Source organism: Canis lupus, chromosome 6, assembly GCF_048164855.1.
Source record: "Canis lupus baileyi chromosome 6, mCanLup2.hap1, whole genome shotgun sequence".
Lineage (NCBI taxonomy): Eukaryota > Metazoa > Chordata > Mammalia > Carnivora > Canidae > Canis > Canis lupus.
In genome coordinates this window covers 55,970,356-55,987,814 of record NC_132843.1, presented here as the reverse complement: position 1 = coordinate 55,987,814, position 17,459 = coordinate 55,970,356, and the positions used below count along the sequence as shown (strand labels likewise).

The 17,459-nt window shown below is 37.8% G+C and overlaps 1 protein-coding gene across 1 annotated transcript in view; it reads right to left on the bottom strand.

Annotated features, from left to right (window-relative positions):
- KLHL20 (kelch like family member 20) overlaps nt 1-12,597 on the bottom strand; it is a 54,706-nt gene extending 42,109 nt beyond the window's left edge. The window contains exons 1-2 of the mRNA XM_072830675.1: nt 12,453-12,597; nt 11,449-11,512 (exon numbers count right to left, since the gene is read on the bottom strand). Of these exons, the coding sequence (XP_072686776.1) occupies nt 11,449-11,471 (23 nt within the window). The 5' untranslated portion in view covers nt 11,472-11,512; nt 12,453-12,597. The remainder of the gene's footprint in view (nt 1-11,448; nt 11,513-12,452) is intronic.
- Between the last annotated feature and the right edge of the window lie 4,862 nt (nt 12,598-17,459).

Sequence of the window (17,459 nt, the reverse complement as noted above, 5' to 3'; positions counted from 1 at the left end):
AAAAAGTGCTGTTACTACCATATTAGCATAGATCCTGATTTTTAATAATGGCTAATTTCTCTAAACTCTTATCAATGGTCTAGTTTGCAATCTTGCAAAAAATCTTAAATGTGGTCATTTGGAGAATTCCTGAATTCTCAGAATTCCATCCTCTCAGCTCTCTATACACATTCTTAGGGGAACTCATCTAATCTCATGGTTCCAATCACCCTATGTGAGTGGCTAAAAGATCCTTATCTCCTGCTTGGATAAGTTCTTCTGAATTTGAATCAATATGAATGTTTCTTATCACACAAACTAAATATCTCAGTGACATATCTTTTTTTTTTTTAGCTTTTATTTATTCATTCATGAGAGACACAATTTTGCCAATTTATATTCTCTTCTCTAAACAACCTGAGTGATCCTGCAGAAAAGTCAGATTGTGGGGGACCTGGGTGGCTCTGTTAGTTAAGCATCAAACTCTTGGTTTCGCTCAGGTCATGATCTTAGGGTCATGGGACCTGGCCCTGCACTGGGCTCCATGCTCAGTGCCCAGTCAGCTTGAGATTCTTCTCCCCTTCCTATCCCTCCTCTCTACTCTTCCCCTCTTCTGGTGTGTGCGCCGTCTCTCACAAATAAATACATCTTTTTTAAAAAGCCAGATTATACTACTCCTCTGGTCAAAATGCTTTCAACATTCATAGTAAAAAACAAAGCATGTAAGGCTTACCAACATCTACAGGACTCTTCCCCTTGCTAACGCTCTGAATTTATCTCCTACTGCTTTCCTCTTGCCCATTATTCTCTGGACACACAGACTTTGTTGCTATTTTCTGGGATATGCCAGACTTCTCAGAGCCTTATTCCTTCCTCCTGAAGGGTTCTTCCCCCAAATATTCATGGAGCTCATGCATTCATTTCTTTCAGATCTCTGCTCAAATGTCAACTTATCAGACCACTGTAAGGGCTAAGGGCAGGCCACCTTAAGATGGGCCACTTTGGCATGAATATTATTTTGAGTTAAAAGCAATCCAAACCCAGTAGACTCAGAAAAAGCTCTTTATATCCCCCTCAACTGCCTGCTTTATCAGAAGAGAGCTATTAACAGAGATTTCTCTTTACCTAAGAAACTTATCTACAAATTAGGGTACCCTTGTCTTCCAAACATCTTTCCCTTCTGCTAACGGTCTTTCTCCCCCTTGTACCCTCAGACCCTACCCCTCTCCTTAGCTCATATAAGTATCACGTTGTCTGACTATCTTTGGAATTTCCATGTGTGTGTGTATCCTTACAGCAGGCTATTAAATTTTACTTCCTCCTGTTAATCTGCCTCATGGTTAATTTGATTCTAAGTCCAGCTAGAAGCATCTTGAAGGGCAGAGGAAATCCTTCCTCCCCAACACAATGTTATATGAAATAGCATCTCTTAATTCCTACCACTCTATACCCTTTATTTTTCTTCATAAATATATTACCTACTGATATATTAGCTTTCTCCCCCAACTAGAATATAAGACCCATGAGAATAAGCCCCCCCCCCCTTTTTCTTTGCTCACTGCTATACCCCAATACCTGGATTTAGTGTTAAGTGGTCGTTAAATGAATTCAGCTTTTCTACCTGCCAAAATAAACTATACCATCTGAAGTCTTATTGAATTCTCTTGAAACCAGTTTTGTAACCAGGCAGACTTATAGCTAGGTTCAAATCTTACTTCTATCATTTATAATCTTGGGCAAATTACTTAACTTCTCTCATCCTCAATTCCACTATTTGTAATGTAGGGATAATCACATAAACCTTACAAGGACAGTTTTGGAATCTGTCTGAATGTAGGTCCTCTGACTTCAAAGTCAGTGCTTTATTATCCCAAACAGTCTTGGGCAACTGGATTGAGTATTTGAAATAGAAATGACTCTGGCAATCTGATTTATGTGGTTGTTATTCTTAGATGGAAGGAAAAAAAGTAAGCATACTGCCACATGGCTGGACCATATTGCCTTTTTAGGAGAATGAGAAGAAATGAAAACAAGGATTACTGGTAGGCTGAGACTTTAAGGAGTAACTAATTTTAAATGTCCTGAGAAGTAATATATAATTCTATTTTTTAAGATTTTATTTATTTATTCATGAGATATACAGAGAAAGAGGCAGAGACACAGGCAGAGGGAGAAGCAGGCTCCCTACAGGGAGCCCAATGTGGGACTCAATCCCAGGACCCCGGGATCACGTCCTGAGTCAAAGGCAGACACTCAACCGCTGAACCACTCAGGTGTCCCCAATTCTAGCAATTTAATTCTAGAAGCCATATTTAATTCTATACATTAAGTTATTTCTCCTATGTTCTGCTATTGTTTGTAAATGTGTACTTTTAAAAATCTAAGTGCACAGCCTCCATTATTCTCATTATATCCACAGCATTCTAATGGCAGAGAAGTAGGGGGTTTTTACATTTTTCTGGGCACCTTCAGAAAGGAAGTTATAATAAGGGTCCTAGAAATAGACTGTGTTCACACCTTGTCACATCTATATTCACAACTTCTTTGTTTGGAGTCTGATGAAATAAATACTCTAAAGATTGGGAGGGGGGGTTGGATGGTAAATTGAGGTGTGAATTGGTCCCCAGGACAGAGCCCTAGGAAAGGTTTTAATTAAATCTTGAGGCAGCAAGCTTTATGGTCCAAGTAAAAATTCATCTGGAAAAACTAGAAGATCTCAAATTATTTGCTTTTACAAATTATGGCTTTCTATCTCAATACTGAACTAACGACATCACAAATACAAAAAGAAACTGAAGCCAAATAACATTTTTATAACCTTAATTTGCAAGATTAATCTACATGTATTTTAAGGTTGAAGGAGGCAAGTAAAAGGATTACTCTGAACTCTATCTACAGTTAACAAACTAGGGAGACCAAATAGAGCTTTTGCCCTCTCCTACAAAATGACTCTGTCAATTCTTGGAAAGAATCAGTCTTTCTAAAGTGAAATGGTATAAGATCTGCTCATAATAAATTTAGCATAATAAATTTAGCAAATAAATTTTTTATTCTTTTAGCACTGATGAAAAGCATAACTTCAAGATAAATTCTAATATAATATTTTACCATCAACTCTTTCAAACTTTAACAGAACCTTGATTTTGTTCTTCTACCAGCCATGTGCTTCAAGAAAGATGACCATGCCCCCCAGTTTTTAAGGATGAATCCTGAATTGTCTCAAATCAACTAACTGATGGTATGTTCTTACCTAAACTGGTCATCAAAATACAGGAACAGACTTATATTCCATGATTTAGGGAGTTTCTTCTGTAGGGCATTAACAAAGAAAAACACAGCATTCTACAAGATGGTAGTGGGATGGAAGGTCCATTTGGGGTTAGGATAAAGCTGATATTCCAAAAGCTACATTGGAGAGACAGACAGAACTTGGGTCCAAGATGCTATTATCAAGCCACTGTATCAACCAGCCTTGGAGCTGACCTCTACCTCTGGCCTTCCTGTTATATAAATAAAAAGTTTTCAGGTTGATTAAATCAGTTTGAGTCAGGACTTTCAGTCCAAAACACTCTTGATACTAAAAACATGGTAGTTAAAATGAGAAATAGGAAAATCAGCGAATATTCTAAATTTACTAACCACCTTGAATACAGAAATTTACCCTTGCTTTGAACAGTCAAATACTCTTCTATCTAAAAGGTCTTCTTCCATTATTATCAGATTTTCTAAACATAGTATTGATAGATTTAAAATTATGGCTTGAATTTGTGGCCTTTCTTTCAAAAGAAGTGAAAATGTGAGAAGAAGATACATTTCCTATTAGGCTGTTATATTAACTTTCCAATATTGTGTTTCTCTGACACCAGATGTACAGGGGTGTTTGATAAAAATGCAGGCTCTTGAGGTACTAGAGAATCAGAATCTCTGGTGGCATGCCTCTAGAATCTGCATTTAACAAGCAGGTAATTTTAACACACATTAAAGTCTGACTAATAATTGGCTAATAAAATTTTAGTAATAAAATAAAATCTCTTTTTCAGTGGAAATCAGTTTTTACAAAAGAATATATTGACCTACGTTGAAGGGAAATAACAGAGTGGAGAAAGCAATAATTTAAAATGCAGCTATAAAGGAAACAAGAAAAAGTAAAACCATTATTGTCAAAAACATAAAATCAAATAAAATAAGAAAGATTCTTATTTTTACCAAAATGTCAATTAATCCAAAAAACCCTGTAAGGCAGGCATCAGATATTATGGAATCCATTTAAGAAACTATAATTACTATATTTGAATCGCTACATATGGTGAGAAGAAAAAAATTGCTATCAATTATTGTTCTTTTACATTCTGGGGAAAAGAACAACATTTATTTCAGAGACAGATGGTGCTTTGAGAAAACAAGGATTTAGACCTTTTAATTATAAAAGGCAAGTTGAGGGATCCCTGGAATGATAAAGACCATCATAAGGGTTTTGCCTACCAGTTTCGGTTTGTTTCATTTTGAGATCGAAATTGAATTTGAGTAGCATAAAAATCATTTTGAGTATCAAAAAAAGAGTACAAGGAGAATTGTACTTTTAGTTCACCACAGTCCCTATCATTCTTTGTCTTATGTGAAGCTGTGCCCCCACGTTTATATGAACTACCTAAAGATAGAAGATTTTTTTTTTAACCTCTGTAGAGACATCAGGATTCTGACAAAGAGACTAAACTGCTCAGTATAATAAAGTAACAGTAGTTTAGAAGTAAGAAAGAGAATTACAACAGAAGAGAAAGGAAAGGGGGACTGATAAAAATGGTGGCAGTTTGTGATCTAAGGAGAGACAGCCAGTAAGTAAATGATGAGTGGCCAAAAAACTTCATTATCCCTAAACTTTCAGTAAAAAGCTGAGGTATTCAATGGCAGTGGTCAGTGAAGGTAAAGAGACAGTGGGAATGGAGTATTTCTAGAATAAAGCTTGCCTGTGAAAAGAAGAGACACACAGTACTATGTCAGTTTAAAGTTAAGGAAGACTGGAAAGTGATATACACTGATATGAAGAACAAGAAGGAGGAAGAAATTTAAAAATATAAAAGAGAGAGAATAAATGATGGAATAAGATCCTTGAAGAGTGGGAGTGTATGGAACCAAAATACAGAGGAATGACTCTTAGACAAAAGGTAAAAGGGCTTACATAAGAGATCAGAGGAAGGGAGAGGTGGGGAAGACAAGGTGGAAACAGATACATTTATTCTGTGGTAAGGAGGTATCAGAAGCTCGGAAAAGTTCATACCCGATGGCCCCTATTTTTTCTGTTAAGTTGCTGCCAGTGAGAATAGTGACAGGATCATTAGAGAATGGGTGAAGATGTGACACAGCTGCTGTGGAGAATGAGTAAGCATTACCTAGAGACGTACAGAATTACTGCAGGGGAACAATGTCCACTCAAATAATATTACAGACCTGATTAGAGTAGCACAAATATCCCATGGCTGGTTTCATCCAGCAGTAATCAACAGTCTGAATCAAGGAATATAAATGCTTGCACTAATCAAGAGCTGGGAAATGCCACAGACAACCTCAAGAGCTGTGATGGCTAGAAAATGGTTGAAGTGGTTGCAGAAGTGAATTATGCAAAAACAGAAGGGGCAAAGGTATGTTGATTATGACTACATCAAAGAACTGATGGAATGGGCACTCCAGAGGTTATGATCAGGAAAAAAGTTATGAGGACTTATGATTTCAGAAAGAGTTGTTCTCAGTAAGAGTAAGAATGAACTGCTGAAGTAAATAAAGGTCAAAGTCACAAGTATTTAGGTAGTTGAGGAAATGTATGCTAGGTAAGGGAATGAGTAATTTCCATGAATATCGATATCTCTTAAAATAATAGTAAGAATAACCAAATCATGTACAGGTAGGAAGCATAAACCAAAGAACAAATTAGATATCTTAAATATACTTCATGTTTACCAAAGGAATGGTACAAATTCTGGTACCTCCCTAAGTAAATAACATTCCTACCTACCCAAAATGTGTAAGTCACCTTCAAATTTCAGGGCTATCAGGTCACACATTCCTCAGACCTTCTATTTCAAAAGTAGTATTATTAACTGAGGAAAGAGCCATCCTCTGTAAGTAGCTAACATAATTTGAAATCCAACACAGTAAAAAGTTTAAAAAACATAGTCTCTGCTTCTAAAGCACTCATAATCAAGTTTTATCTTCTAGTCCAAAGACTTGCAGAATCTTTTCTTAGCCTGGAATTTTGCTCCCTACCTAAATGAACATCTCTCCTTTTATACTTCAAAAGTTTTGTTTTAATTTGGAAATTAATAGCATTCTCTTAAAAAAAAAGATTCAGCTGAACTGACCATCATTTAAAGTCCTAAACACTTGAATAAGAGAGCAAGCTACAGTTATGAGTATATGAATCCTTAAAACAGAAGTACCATCCCAAAGTGCCAACTCTGTTTACTAGAAGGGCACCACTAGCACTACATTGCATACCTGATTCCATACCAGAAATCCAGGCTGCTAACCCCTTAATATGAAAATAGGTCATAAATGCTTTAGCCCCATAAAATATCTCATCACTGCTTATTGCATAAAATGACTGCCAGTATTGGATGCCTTGGTCCAGCAATCAAGGCAAGATGAAGATGGAAGAGCATGCAAGCAAGCTAGTCTCCCTTTACGTCAGGAAAGCAAAAGCCTTCCTAGGATACCTCTTAGCAGCTTCTGGTGACATTTTATTGGCAGCATTGTGTTATACAGCATCCCAAAATGCAAAGAAGATGAAGATACCAAGCATAGTATTTCATTTTCTTGTTTCTATGTAATAAAGAAAGGAAGAAGAGGTGTTCAGCAAGCCAACCTCAAGTGCATACCACACCAAAGAAGAGTCAATCAAGCAGGTGTATCTTATGCTACTATTTTTAAACATACATTTTAGATTGACTAAATAGGAAATTCTAAAGATAGGAGATCTGAATGGGATTTTTAAAAAGATTTTATTTATTTATTCATGAGAGACAGAAAGAGACAGAGACAGAGACATAGGCGGAGGGAGAAGTAGGCTCCCTACAAGGAGCCTGACGCAGGACTCGATCCTGGATCCTGGGATCATGCATGCCCTAAGCCAGAGGCAGATGCTCAACCGCTGAGCCACTCAGGCATTCCTGAATGGGATTTTTTTTTTTTTTTTTTTTTTTTTTTTTTGTCATTTGAGGTTGAACTCAAGGAGAAGCTCATCTGATCTTCACCATGAGTGAAAATTATCAATAAAAAAATCAAGATACAATGAAATAAAACAAAACCCAAACAACGTTAAGCTTCTTATGTATTTTAGAATCTTTACTGGCTTTTTTTCTTAGGCCTCACCTTAAATACCACTGGCACTCCTTGAAGTTCTGTCCTTGGCATTCTCCTTTTCTGTTCTACTCTCATTCATGCCTACAACTTCAAGAATCTTCTGTGTACTGGTAACACAAATTTTTTTCTTTTTTTTAAATCTCTAGTCCAAACTCCTCTCTTCTGCCCCAAACCCATATTCCATATTCCAATTACATGCTGGCTATCTCTATTTGGCTCTTTCCTAGACAATAATCTTAAAGTGTATAAAAGAGAAATTATTGTTGGCTTACTGAAACCTGTTTGTTCCTCTTCCTATATATTTTTTTTATCTCAACAGGGCAGCACCTGGTTTCCCAAGCTGAAATCTCTCTCTCTTTTTTTAAAGATTTATTTGAGAGAGGGAGAGAGAGAGAAGAGCAGAGGGGAGGGGCAGAGGAAGAAGGAGAAGCAGACTCCCCACTTAGCAGGGAGCCTGAGGCGGGACTCCATCCCAGGATTCTGAGATCATGACCTGAGCTGAAGGTAGATGCCTAACTGAGTACCCAGGTGCCCCCTAAGCTGAAATCTTTAGAGTCATTTATAGCATTATCTTTCCCTTACTTATTCACCAAATCCTTCTGATGTTACTATTAAACTCCATTCCATCCTCTTCTCTCAATCCCCACTACCATAGATCTACTTCCAGTCCTTGTCAGGTTTTATCTAAACTACTTTCGGGATCCCTGGGTGGCGCAGCGGTTTGGCGCCTGCCTTTGGCCCAGGGTGCGATCCTGGAAACCCGGCCCGGGATCGAATCCCACGTTGGGCTCCCGGTGCATGGAGCCTGCTTCTCCCCCTGCCTATGTCTCTGCCTCTCTCTCTCTCTCTCTCTCTCTCTCTCTCTCTCTCTCTGTGACTATCATAAATAAATAAATAAATAAATAAATAAATAAATAAATAAACAAACAAACAAACAAACAAACTACTTTCAATAGCTTTCTTTGCCATCATTTCTTCCCTCTTTCTAGTCCATGCCCTATCTTTCCAAATATCAGCACCAAGAACAAATCTGATCTATATAATAATGTATACGGACTCTTAAATACCTACAGGATAAAGCCAAACCATTTCCCATGTTTGCAGCCTAATTTTCTATAATTTTTTGTTGCCACTTTTTTTGCTCCCACATACTTTACACTCCATATATACTTACCACTCCATTCATATCATATACTTGTAGGTATTCATGTCTTTGGGGGTGAGGGTGGGGCGCATAGCTGTTCCTTTTGTTTATCGTGTCTTTAATTAACTTCCTTCTTTAAATTACTATCTTTTAAAGTACATTCTTTAAAGCAAATCCTTATCCTTTCTAGAAGATCCAGCTCAAATATCGCCATCTTTGTGAAGCTCTCATCTCTACAGAGCAGACGCTCCCTTCTCTATTTTGTATCTCTATTAAAATTCTATTCATGTTGTATTATGGTGTCTATTTACATGTCTTTCCATCCCTTCATCTGTATGTATGCAGCATACAGGCATTTAACAAGTACTACATAGATGTTTGATGAGTGAATAAACTAATTTCTAATATAATCCGGCTCAGTTTCCTGTTTATATATTTAAGGAAAGAGGAAATAATTACATTCCAAAACATTTTAGTATCTCTAAATGAAATAAATGGTTAAAAATAGTATCTTGGGAAATAGGCACATTTTTGGTGAGACTACATATTGGTATAATCTCTAAGGAAGGAAATTTGTCACTATCTACCAAAATTTAAAAACACACATACTCTTTGGGCAGTTCTACATCTAATAATTTATTCTATACATACACATTTGGCCAAAAACCACTGACAAGGATAGTCACTGCAGAACTGATTGTAACAACAAAATGACTTAAATTGTCTCTAAAAAGGACTGGTTAACTATGGCACCTACAGACAATGAAATGGTATATAACTATTAAAAAGAATATTGTGGGCATATATGTATTTGTTACAATCTATAAAATAATGTGGGAAGTGAAAAAATAAAGAATGTGCATGATATGCTGACATTATTGTTTTCAAAAAAGGAGAGATATTTTATATAAATTGCATATGCATCATAATGTCTATGAAAATGAGTAAAAGACTGTTTATAGTGGTAGCCCATAAAGAAGAGAAATGGGAGCTGGAGTTGGCATTGGGAGCCCAATTTTCACTGAATATTTTACTGTATCTTTTACATTTTTCACTGAATATCTCACTGTATCTTTTAAGTTTTGTATCTGTACATATTATGATTAGTTAAATGAATACAATGAATTTTTACTACTGAGATGTCAACCAATTTCACAAAACTTTATAATTATTAGAATACTTTTAACCCTAGTTTTCAAACTTTCTGTGGTTCATATTTTTTTGGCATGGGGGAACACAGGGGAGAAGACTGCATATACTGTGTAGTCATACTATTCAGTAATCATTAGGTGCCAGGGCTACAAACATATAGAAGACATGAGACTCAAAGAGTTCACATCCTAGTAGGGAGAATGAACATGTATTCAAAAAATCTTAATATAAAGTTATTTCTCATTCAAAGCTTCTGCATTAGCAGCTAAATGTAAAACCAACATTACTTCACAGAGATTGCCTCTGTGGCTGGAACAGCAGAAATGATGGCCCAACAAGGAAACGTGACTTAATGTAAGCAAAGGTAAAATTAAATCAGAGAGCAATGGGTAGGCTGGGCTCTGGCCAAGTGATGCTGATGAAGAAAGAGCTGTAGTTTAACAGTTAATGTCATCAGAATTTTCCAACTTGATTTTGAATAACTGGGAGTATTACATAATAAAACAAGAAAAAAAAAAGAATAGGTATGAATGATTAAGCGAATATTTTATACAGAAATTATTGATAAACCAAAAACATTCCCACGCTGTGCCTTCCGTTTTTAAAAAATAATAGGCTCTTATTTTAGCAATTATATAAGATATGACATTTATGGCAGCTGAGGAAGAGAAGCAATTAGTGGTTTTTGCAACCATGATAAAGGATGAAGTGGTAAAACATTTAATATATGTGTTGTTCATTTCTTCATGTACTTTGCAGCCAAATATTATTTCTACATGGAGTTAGATACAAATAAGATAATGACATTTGTTACATGCATCACATCTTTTCATCTGGAGATCTCAGAGCATTTGCAAGTATTCATTAGTTCCCAATATCCTGATCAGATACATTAGAAAAATAAATTGGGGCACAGAGTAGGCTAATAGCAATCAAAAAATCAGTAACAGGTTTGGAAAAAAGATAGATATTCCAATTCTTGCTCCTGGTTCTAAGTCATAAGTCATACACCCATCATGAAATGTTTCTTCTCTTAAAAGGGTTTGCCAGAACTGTTTCTCTTTGATGTTGAATAACAAATGATTACATACAGTTCAATATATGTAAAATGAGTTTAAAGAACAAAGAAATAGAATTAGGCTGATTTTGATAAGGACTCTAGATCTATGTTAGAAACGATTAAGGAAAAAAAGGTACTAAATTCTAAAACTGGGAGGGTTTATGCTTGTCTATATTTTTCTTACATTCTGTTCTATTTTTCTACGGGCTAAGTTACTACGTCCAATACCTTTTTTAGTCCTTCAATAATCTTTCCTGCAATGCAGTTATTTTACAACACAGAACAAATGTATTATTGATCATCAATCAAATAACCAAAACCACAATTAGATATATAGTACAGTGTGTTATAAATAATTATTCTTCTTCTATGGCAACTGAACCTTTTACATTCTTTATGGAATCAAAGACTAATGAACCCATATAGAATCAAAGACTAATGAACCCATATAGTATCATACATATTATACTTAATGATTATTTATCACAATCTACCATGCAAAAAGGAAAGTTTAAACGTTCATAACTACATAAAATTCAGAACGCCCTTTAGAAATTTAGTACTATATTAGACCCTTATTTTAAAAAAGGACTAATTCCTGATAATAATTTTGATTTCCTTTAGAATGAGAATCATAGCTCCAAACTGAATTTGGTGAACTTTGAAACCCTTTAAAAAAAAAAAAATTAAATGAAGTCCTGAATTATTTACGTGCTGAATTTCAATCAGTGAAACCGAAGGTTTTCCTCCTAAAACCTACCTGCGCATTGGCTTTCCTTCCATGCACCATGAAAAGTACCCTTCACCACACTCTAAAGCCGAACCTAAGACAACAGAAAAGCAGTCACTTAATCAAAAAAAAAAAAAAAAAAAAAAAGAATCCGATCTTTGCAGTAACAATCTCTACACAATCATCTGGTTCAGTGGTAGAGAATCTTAAATTATATTGTACCACAGGCTTTTGCCCATAGCATGACCTTTATGTAGTGTCTTGACGACGACGACCCCTCCTCTGGATACAGAAAGCGCTTACACGAGAAGGTGAGGGAAGGCGCGCTACACCGTCCCGGTGGCCAGAGTCGTCTCGCCGCTCTCCGAGAAGTGCTTCAGGACATTGAACTCTGACCTCGTCGTCCCGTGTAACTACACAACATTCACCAGATACCCACACGAGCACCGACACGATGGCTCGGAGGCGGGACACGCTGGTTTAACAACCGATCTGAAGCTTTAACTCGTCCCGAAGTGACAGGAGCAGGGGGCGGCATTTGCCTTTAAAAACAACTCCGCTTCCGACTGCCGGGCAGCACCAACCCCACAGAGCCGCCCCGGGTCCAGGCTAACCCTCTCCTTACAAGCCCTCCCCTCAGCGCCCAGTACAATGTCCACCACCTACTTGGCAAGATTTCGCTAGGTCCCCGGGGTGAAACGGGACGCACGGTGCGTGTCCATTTCCGTCCCCCCGAATGCCAGCCCTCTGGTCCGGGAGGCTGTGCGGGGTGCGAAGCCCAGCGCCCCCACCCCGCCCCCCGCGCCCCGCGCCCGCGCCCCGGGGTAGGGCCGCCTGTCAGCAGCTCGGCGCCGTCTAGCGCCCCGCGAGGCCCAGCCCCAGCGCCCCAAGAGCCCCTTCTCCGCACCGACTGACAGGCGGCCGACGAAGCACGGCCCCTTACCCCACCTGGCAGCTCAGCAACTTAGGACAAGCTTTGCAAAGCCAGCCCGGGGCGCTGTCCACTGTCCCCTGCTCTAAGGCGGCTAACTTACCGGCTCTGTCACTTTCTTCTCTGCCGCCGCCCCCTCAGCCTCCTCCACCCGCCGCCCCCTCGCTGCCTGCTCCGCCGCCGCTAGCGCCAGCAGGATGCGGATCCTCGAGCTATTTCCTCCCCACCCCTCTCTTCACTTCAGCAGCGGAAGTAGTCCTGTTCCTAAAGCATTCCCTCTGAAACCCACGTAGCCTGCCGAAAGGTTCCGGGGCGGCTCAGGAAGTAGCCGCGCCCTTGGCTGGGGATTCGGATAACCTCCAAGGCTGCCTTAACTTCGCGTCCAGTTCTTCGTAACCCGAGGGTGATCACTGTGCAAGTTCTCAGCTGATCTGGCCGTGTTTGAATACTGAAGCCTCCTCCTCTCTTCTTTGTTTTCCGTTGTTTTCCCCAGCAGAAGGCAACAGAAAAATGAGTGCAGTCACCAAAAGCTAGGATATATTTGTGGCTGGTGGGTCTCCCATTGCACAATACGGGCACAATTGTGGATTGCATGCCTGGTGCATGCGTAGGCAGTGTCGACCCTAGGAAGCCCCTACTATGTGCAAGCTGCTGAGGATACACAGCCAAATCAGAAATAGAGCTGACCTTCCAGATTTCCCACGGTTTAGCTTTCAAGATACCAGGGCTTTATCCACTTTACCAAAGACAAACAGATTAACTGGAGAAAAATAAAAAGTGTTTTGTCCAAATGCTTTATCCAAACATTTAAACACTTCTTCTGTGAACATGTTAGTATTAAGGGGAAAAATTCCTTTTCAATCTGCCCTTTGCCTAATTTTACCAGAGCACACAAATAAACCAGTGATAGGGTAAAGATACAAGATCAATAGTATCAGTGAAAGACGGTTGCTGGTTTCCTAATAACTTCTAGGCTTAAGTATGAGTTTAATCAGGTTTTCTTTAGATATTCTTCACATGGGATTGACATGTTTGTCCAGTTGTTTCTGAAAAGGAAAGAATACCCTTTTTAATTAGGTTGTTGTGGGAAATGTATGTATGGCCTTTAGATCCAGACACTCATAGTTTCAAATCCTGGTCCTGTGGCTGACTGGCTTTATGATCTTGGCTAAATTCTTAATCTCTTAAGCATTAGTTTTCTTTGTGTGAAAGAATAATAATACCTTTTTTATGAAGTTGTTGGAGAAGTAAATGATAATGAGGATCATGTTGTATGTCTGGCATTTAGTAGGCACTCAACAAATGTCAGTTTTGTTTCTTCTTCCTATGCTACTTACTTAAATGGGCTTATTTATTAAATGAGCCCCTATTTCATGCCAAATACTACTCTAGGCTTTGGAAATACAGTCATGAATGAGATAGACAACATCCTAAAGCTCTAGTGATCATTTACATGTTGTGGTGGTTGACTTTCTAACATCCTTTCCATTAAGACTACTTGTTCTAAACCATCTCCATGCACGTGATCCAACACTGACTAATGAAAAGTCAGAGAAAATCTAATGAGGACTGTGGAAAAAGACTTCTTACCAATTTTATTTTTATTTTTTATTGGAGTTCAATTTGCCAACATATAGCATAACACCCAGTGCTCATCCTGCCATGTGCCCCCCTCAGTGCCCATCACCCATTTTAGAAGAGATATAGGAAGAGATAGCATCTTTTCTCTCTGGCCATTGTTGTGTCGCCTGGAACCAATGCAAGCATTTTGCAACCATGAGCAAAGCCAGAGGAGAATGAAGTTAGGCAATAAAGATGGTAGAACATAGAGACTGAAAGAATTTAGGTCCTTGAATGTTATTTTTTAAAAAGGATTTATTTATTTTAGAGAGAGAGAGAGAGCAGGGGAGGGACAGAGCATGAGGAAGAGAGAGAATCTCAAGCAGACTCCCCACTGAGTGCAGAGCCTGATGTGGGGCTCTATTGCATGACCCTGAAGTTATGAGCTGGGTCGAAATCAGGAGTTGGATACTTAACCAACTGAGCCGCCCAGGCACTGCTTGAATGTCATTTTTAAACTACTCATCCTCCCTTGCCCAGAGACTTCCCTATTGTTGGACATCTAGTCATGTGAGATAACAAATTTCATATTTTAAAGTGAGTTCTGGCTGTTACCTAGAGCTGGAAGCATATTAGCCCATGTAAGAGGATATAGACAATAAATAAGTAAATAAGCAAAATAATTTCAGTCAGTATTAGATGCTATTTAGGAAGAAGATAAACAGGGTGATATTATGGAGAGCAAATTAGTTGGAGAAAGGAGAGGTCAGTTTATTTTTAATTTTTATTAAAATTTTTTATGTCAGTATAGTTGACATAAATGTTACATTAGTTTCAGGTATACAACATAGTAATTCAATATCTCTATACATTATGCTATGCTCACCACATGTGTAGCTACTATTTGTCCTTTTACATCGCTATTACAAAATCATTGGCTACATTCCCTATGTTGTACCTTTTATTCCTATGAATTATTCATTTCATAACTGTTGCCCGTATTTCCCACTTCCCCTGCATCCATTTTGCCCATTGCCCCATCCTCCCTACCTTTGAAACCATCAGTTTATTCTCTGTATTTATAGGTCTGATTCTGTTTATTGTTTGTTTATTGATTTGGGTTTTTAATATTCTACATACAAGTGAAATATATGGTATTTGTCTTTCTCAGTCTGACTTACTTCACTTATCATAATATCCTTGAGGTCCATCCATGGGGAGAGGCTACTTTCAATAGCATGATCAGGGAAATGCTCTCTAGAGAGGCGGTTTGAAGTCAGAAGGGTAAGACAGAACCAATCCAGGTAGAAGGCAGGGAGAAGAGTGTTTCAGGTAGAATGAATAGCAAGGGGAAGGACCTGAGGCACTAGTAAATTTTTCTTGTTCAAGGAACACAAAAAAGGTCAGTGTGGCTAGAAATGGTATGAGAGATGAAATAAGAGAAGTAGATAGGAGTTAAGATCACATATTGTCTTGTAGGATAGTATAAGAAATTAAAATTTCATTTTAAATTTTATGGGAAGGTTCTATATAAATGGAGATATTTCAGCTCAGCTTAGTTTCGACAGGTGATCTCAAATTCAAAACCTTTGAAAATTAGAAAAAAGGAGAAATGTGGATGTTTCCCATAAAGTATATGAGACAACTGCATGTGGGAAAGAACACAGATCAATATTTTCAGAAATATTCTTGCTATAGTTGATGGGAAATGAGGGCTGATTTTATTTTATTAAATTAAGGACTTTAATAAAGACATTTTTCCTTGGTAGAATTCAGTTGTACAATTAAATAATGGTTATCATCCAACAATAGCTGTCTTCCATATCTAATTATTAGGCCCAGAGTGTTTGAATGATTTATGAAGGGAATAAATGGAGGCACCAAGATGCCCTCAGTTCTTACTTTCTCATCTGGGAATTTACAGTAGTCTTCAGGTGCAAGGGAATGAGAAAAAAAATGAAATAAAACAAACAAACAAAAACAGAAAGGGTGAATTTTGAGATGGGTATAGGAAATCCTAGGGATTTTTAAGAGGTCAGGATGGGTGTGTGGTTTTAGGTAAATTTATTTAAATCCATGATTTAACATCCATTAACTTGGATAGCCCGATATGGGACTTGATCCCAGACCCTGGGATTATGCCCTGAGCCAAAGGCAGACATTCAACCTCCACCCAGGCATCCCAGGTGTAGTGACATGGTCTAATCTTAAAAATACCAGGAGAGAGATAGTATCCCAATTCTACAGATGAATATATTGAGGCACATAAGTGTTAAATTACTGGCTTAAGATTCTGCAGCTAGTTAGCCTTAAACCAGTATGTGTTGAAGTCTGAATTTAAAACAAAATCAATCTAATGCCATTCTCCTTCATCTTAAAATTTTAAAAATATAGTGCTATGAATTATAGGAAAACCTTCTGCAAAGCAAGGGAAATCATCACCAAAATGAAAAGGCAGCCTACTGAACGGTATAAATTATTTGTAACACATATATTTAATAAAGGGTTAATGTATGAAAGTTCTTATAAAGAATTCATACAGCTCAATAGCAAAACAAAACAAAAACAAAATAACTAATGAAAAAATGGTCAGATCTCAACAGACATTTTTCCAAAGAAGACATAAGGATGGCCAAAAGGTACGTGAAAAGATTTTCAACATCCACTAATCATCAGGAAAATACAAATCAAAACCACAATGAGATATCCTCCCACCTGTTGGAATGGCTATTAGCAAAAAGACAAGAAATGACAAGTGTGATAAGGATTTGGAGAAGAGAAAACCCTTGTTCATTGCTGGTGGGAGTGTAAATTGGTGCAGCCATTATGGAAAACCATATGGAGGTAACTCAAAAAATTAAAAAGGGGCTACCATATGATCCAGCAATTTCACTTTTGGGCACTTATCTAAAGTAAACAAAAACACTAACTTGAAAGGATATATGCACTCCCATGTTCATTGCAACATTATTCACAATAGCTAAGATATGGAAACAACCTAAGTGTTCATTGATGGATGAATAAAGAAAATATAGTACATCGCTATGAATTATTCATTTAATAACTGTTGAAATCAAGGTCAAGTCTTGCCCTAGTTCAAGAAGAAAGTTAATGATGCTGTGTTTTTTCTTGTCTTGAAGAATGAATGTTGTAATACATATAAATACTTAGGAGATCCCTGGAACATCATAGAGGCTCAATAAATGCAATTACCTGGATTTTTAAATGAGAAACTCAATGGAAAGCTCAGTGAATCAGGTTACAATAATTGAGATATAAAAATGTGTATTAAAAAAGAAAGATGGAGTAACAGGGACCAAATTCCCCTTCCCACTAAGAACAACCAAAAGCTAGACAAAATATATGAAATAAACAGTTTTCAGACAGGACAGAATAGTAAACCCTGAGAGAGTTGGCACAATCGAGGGGAATCCTACTATTGCCCCAGCTTATTGCTTGGAGATTGTGCCACAGGGGGATCCCTGGGTGGCTCAGCAGTTTAATGCCGCCTTCAGCCGAGGGCATGATCCTGGAGACCCAGGATCGAGTC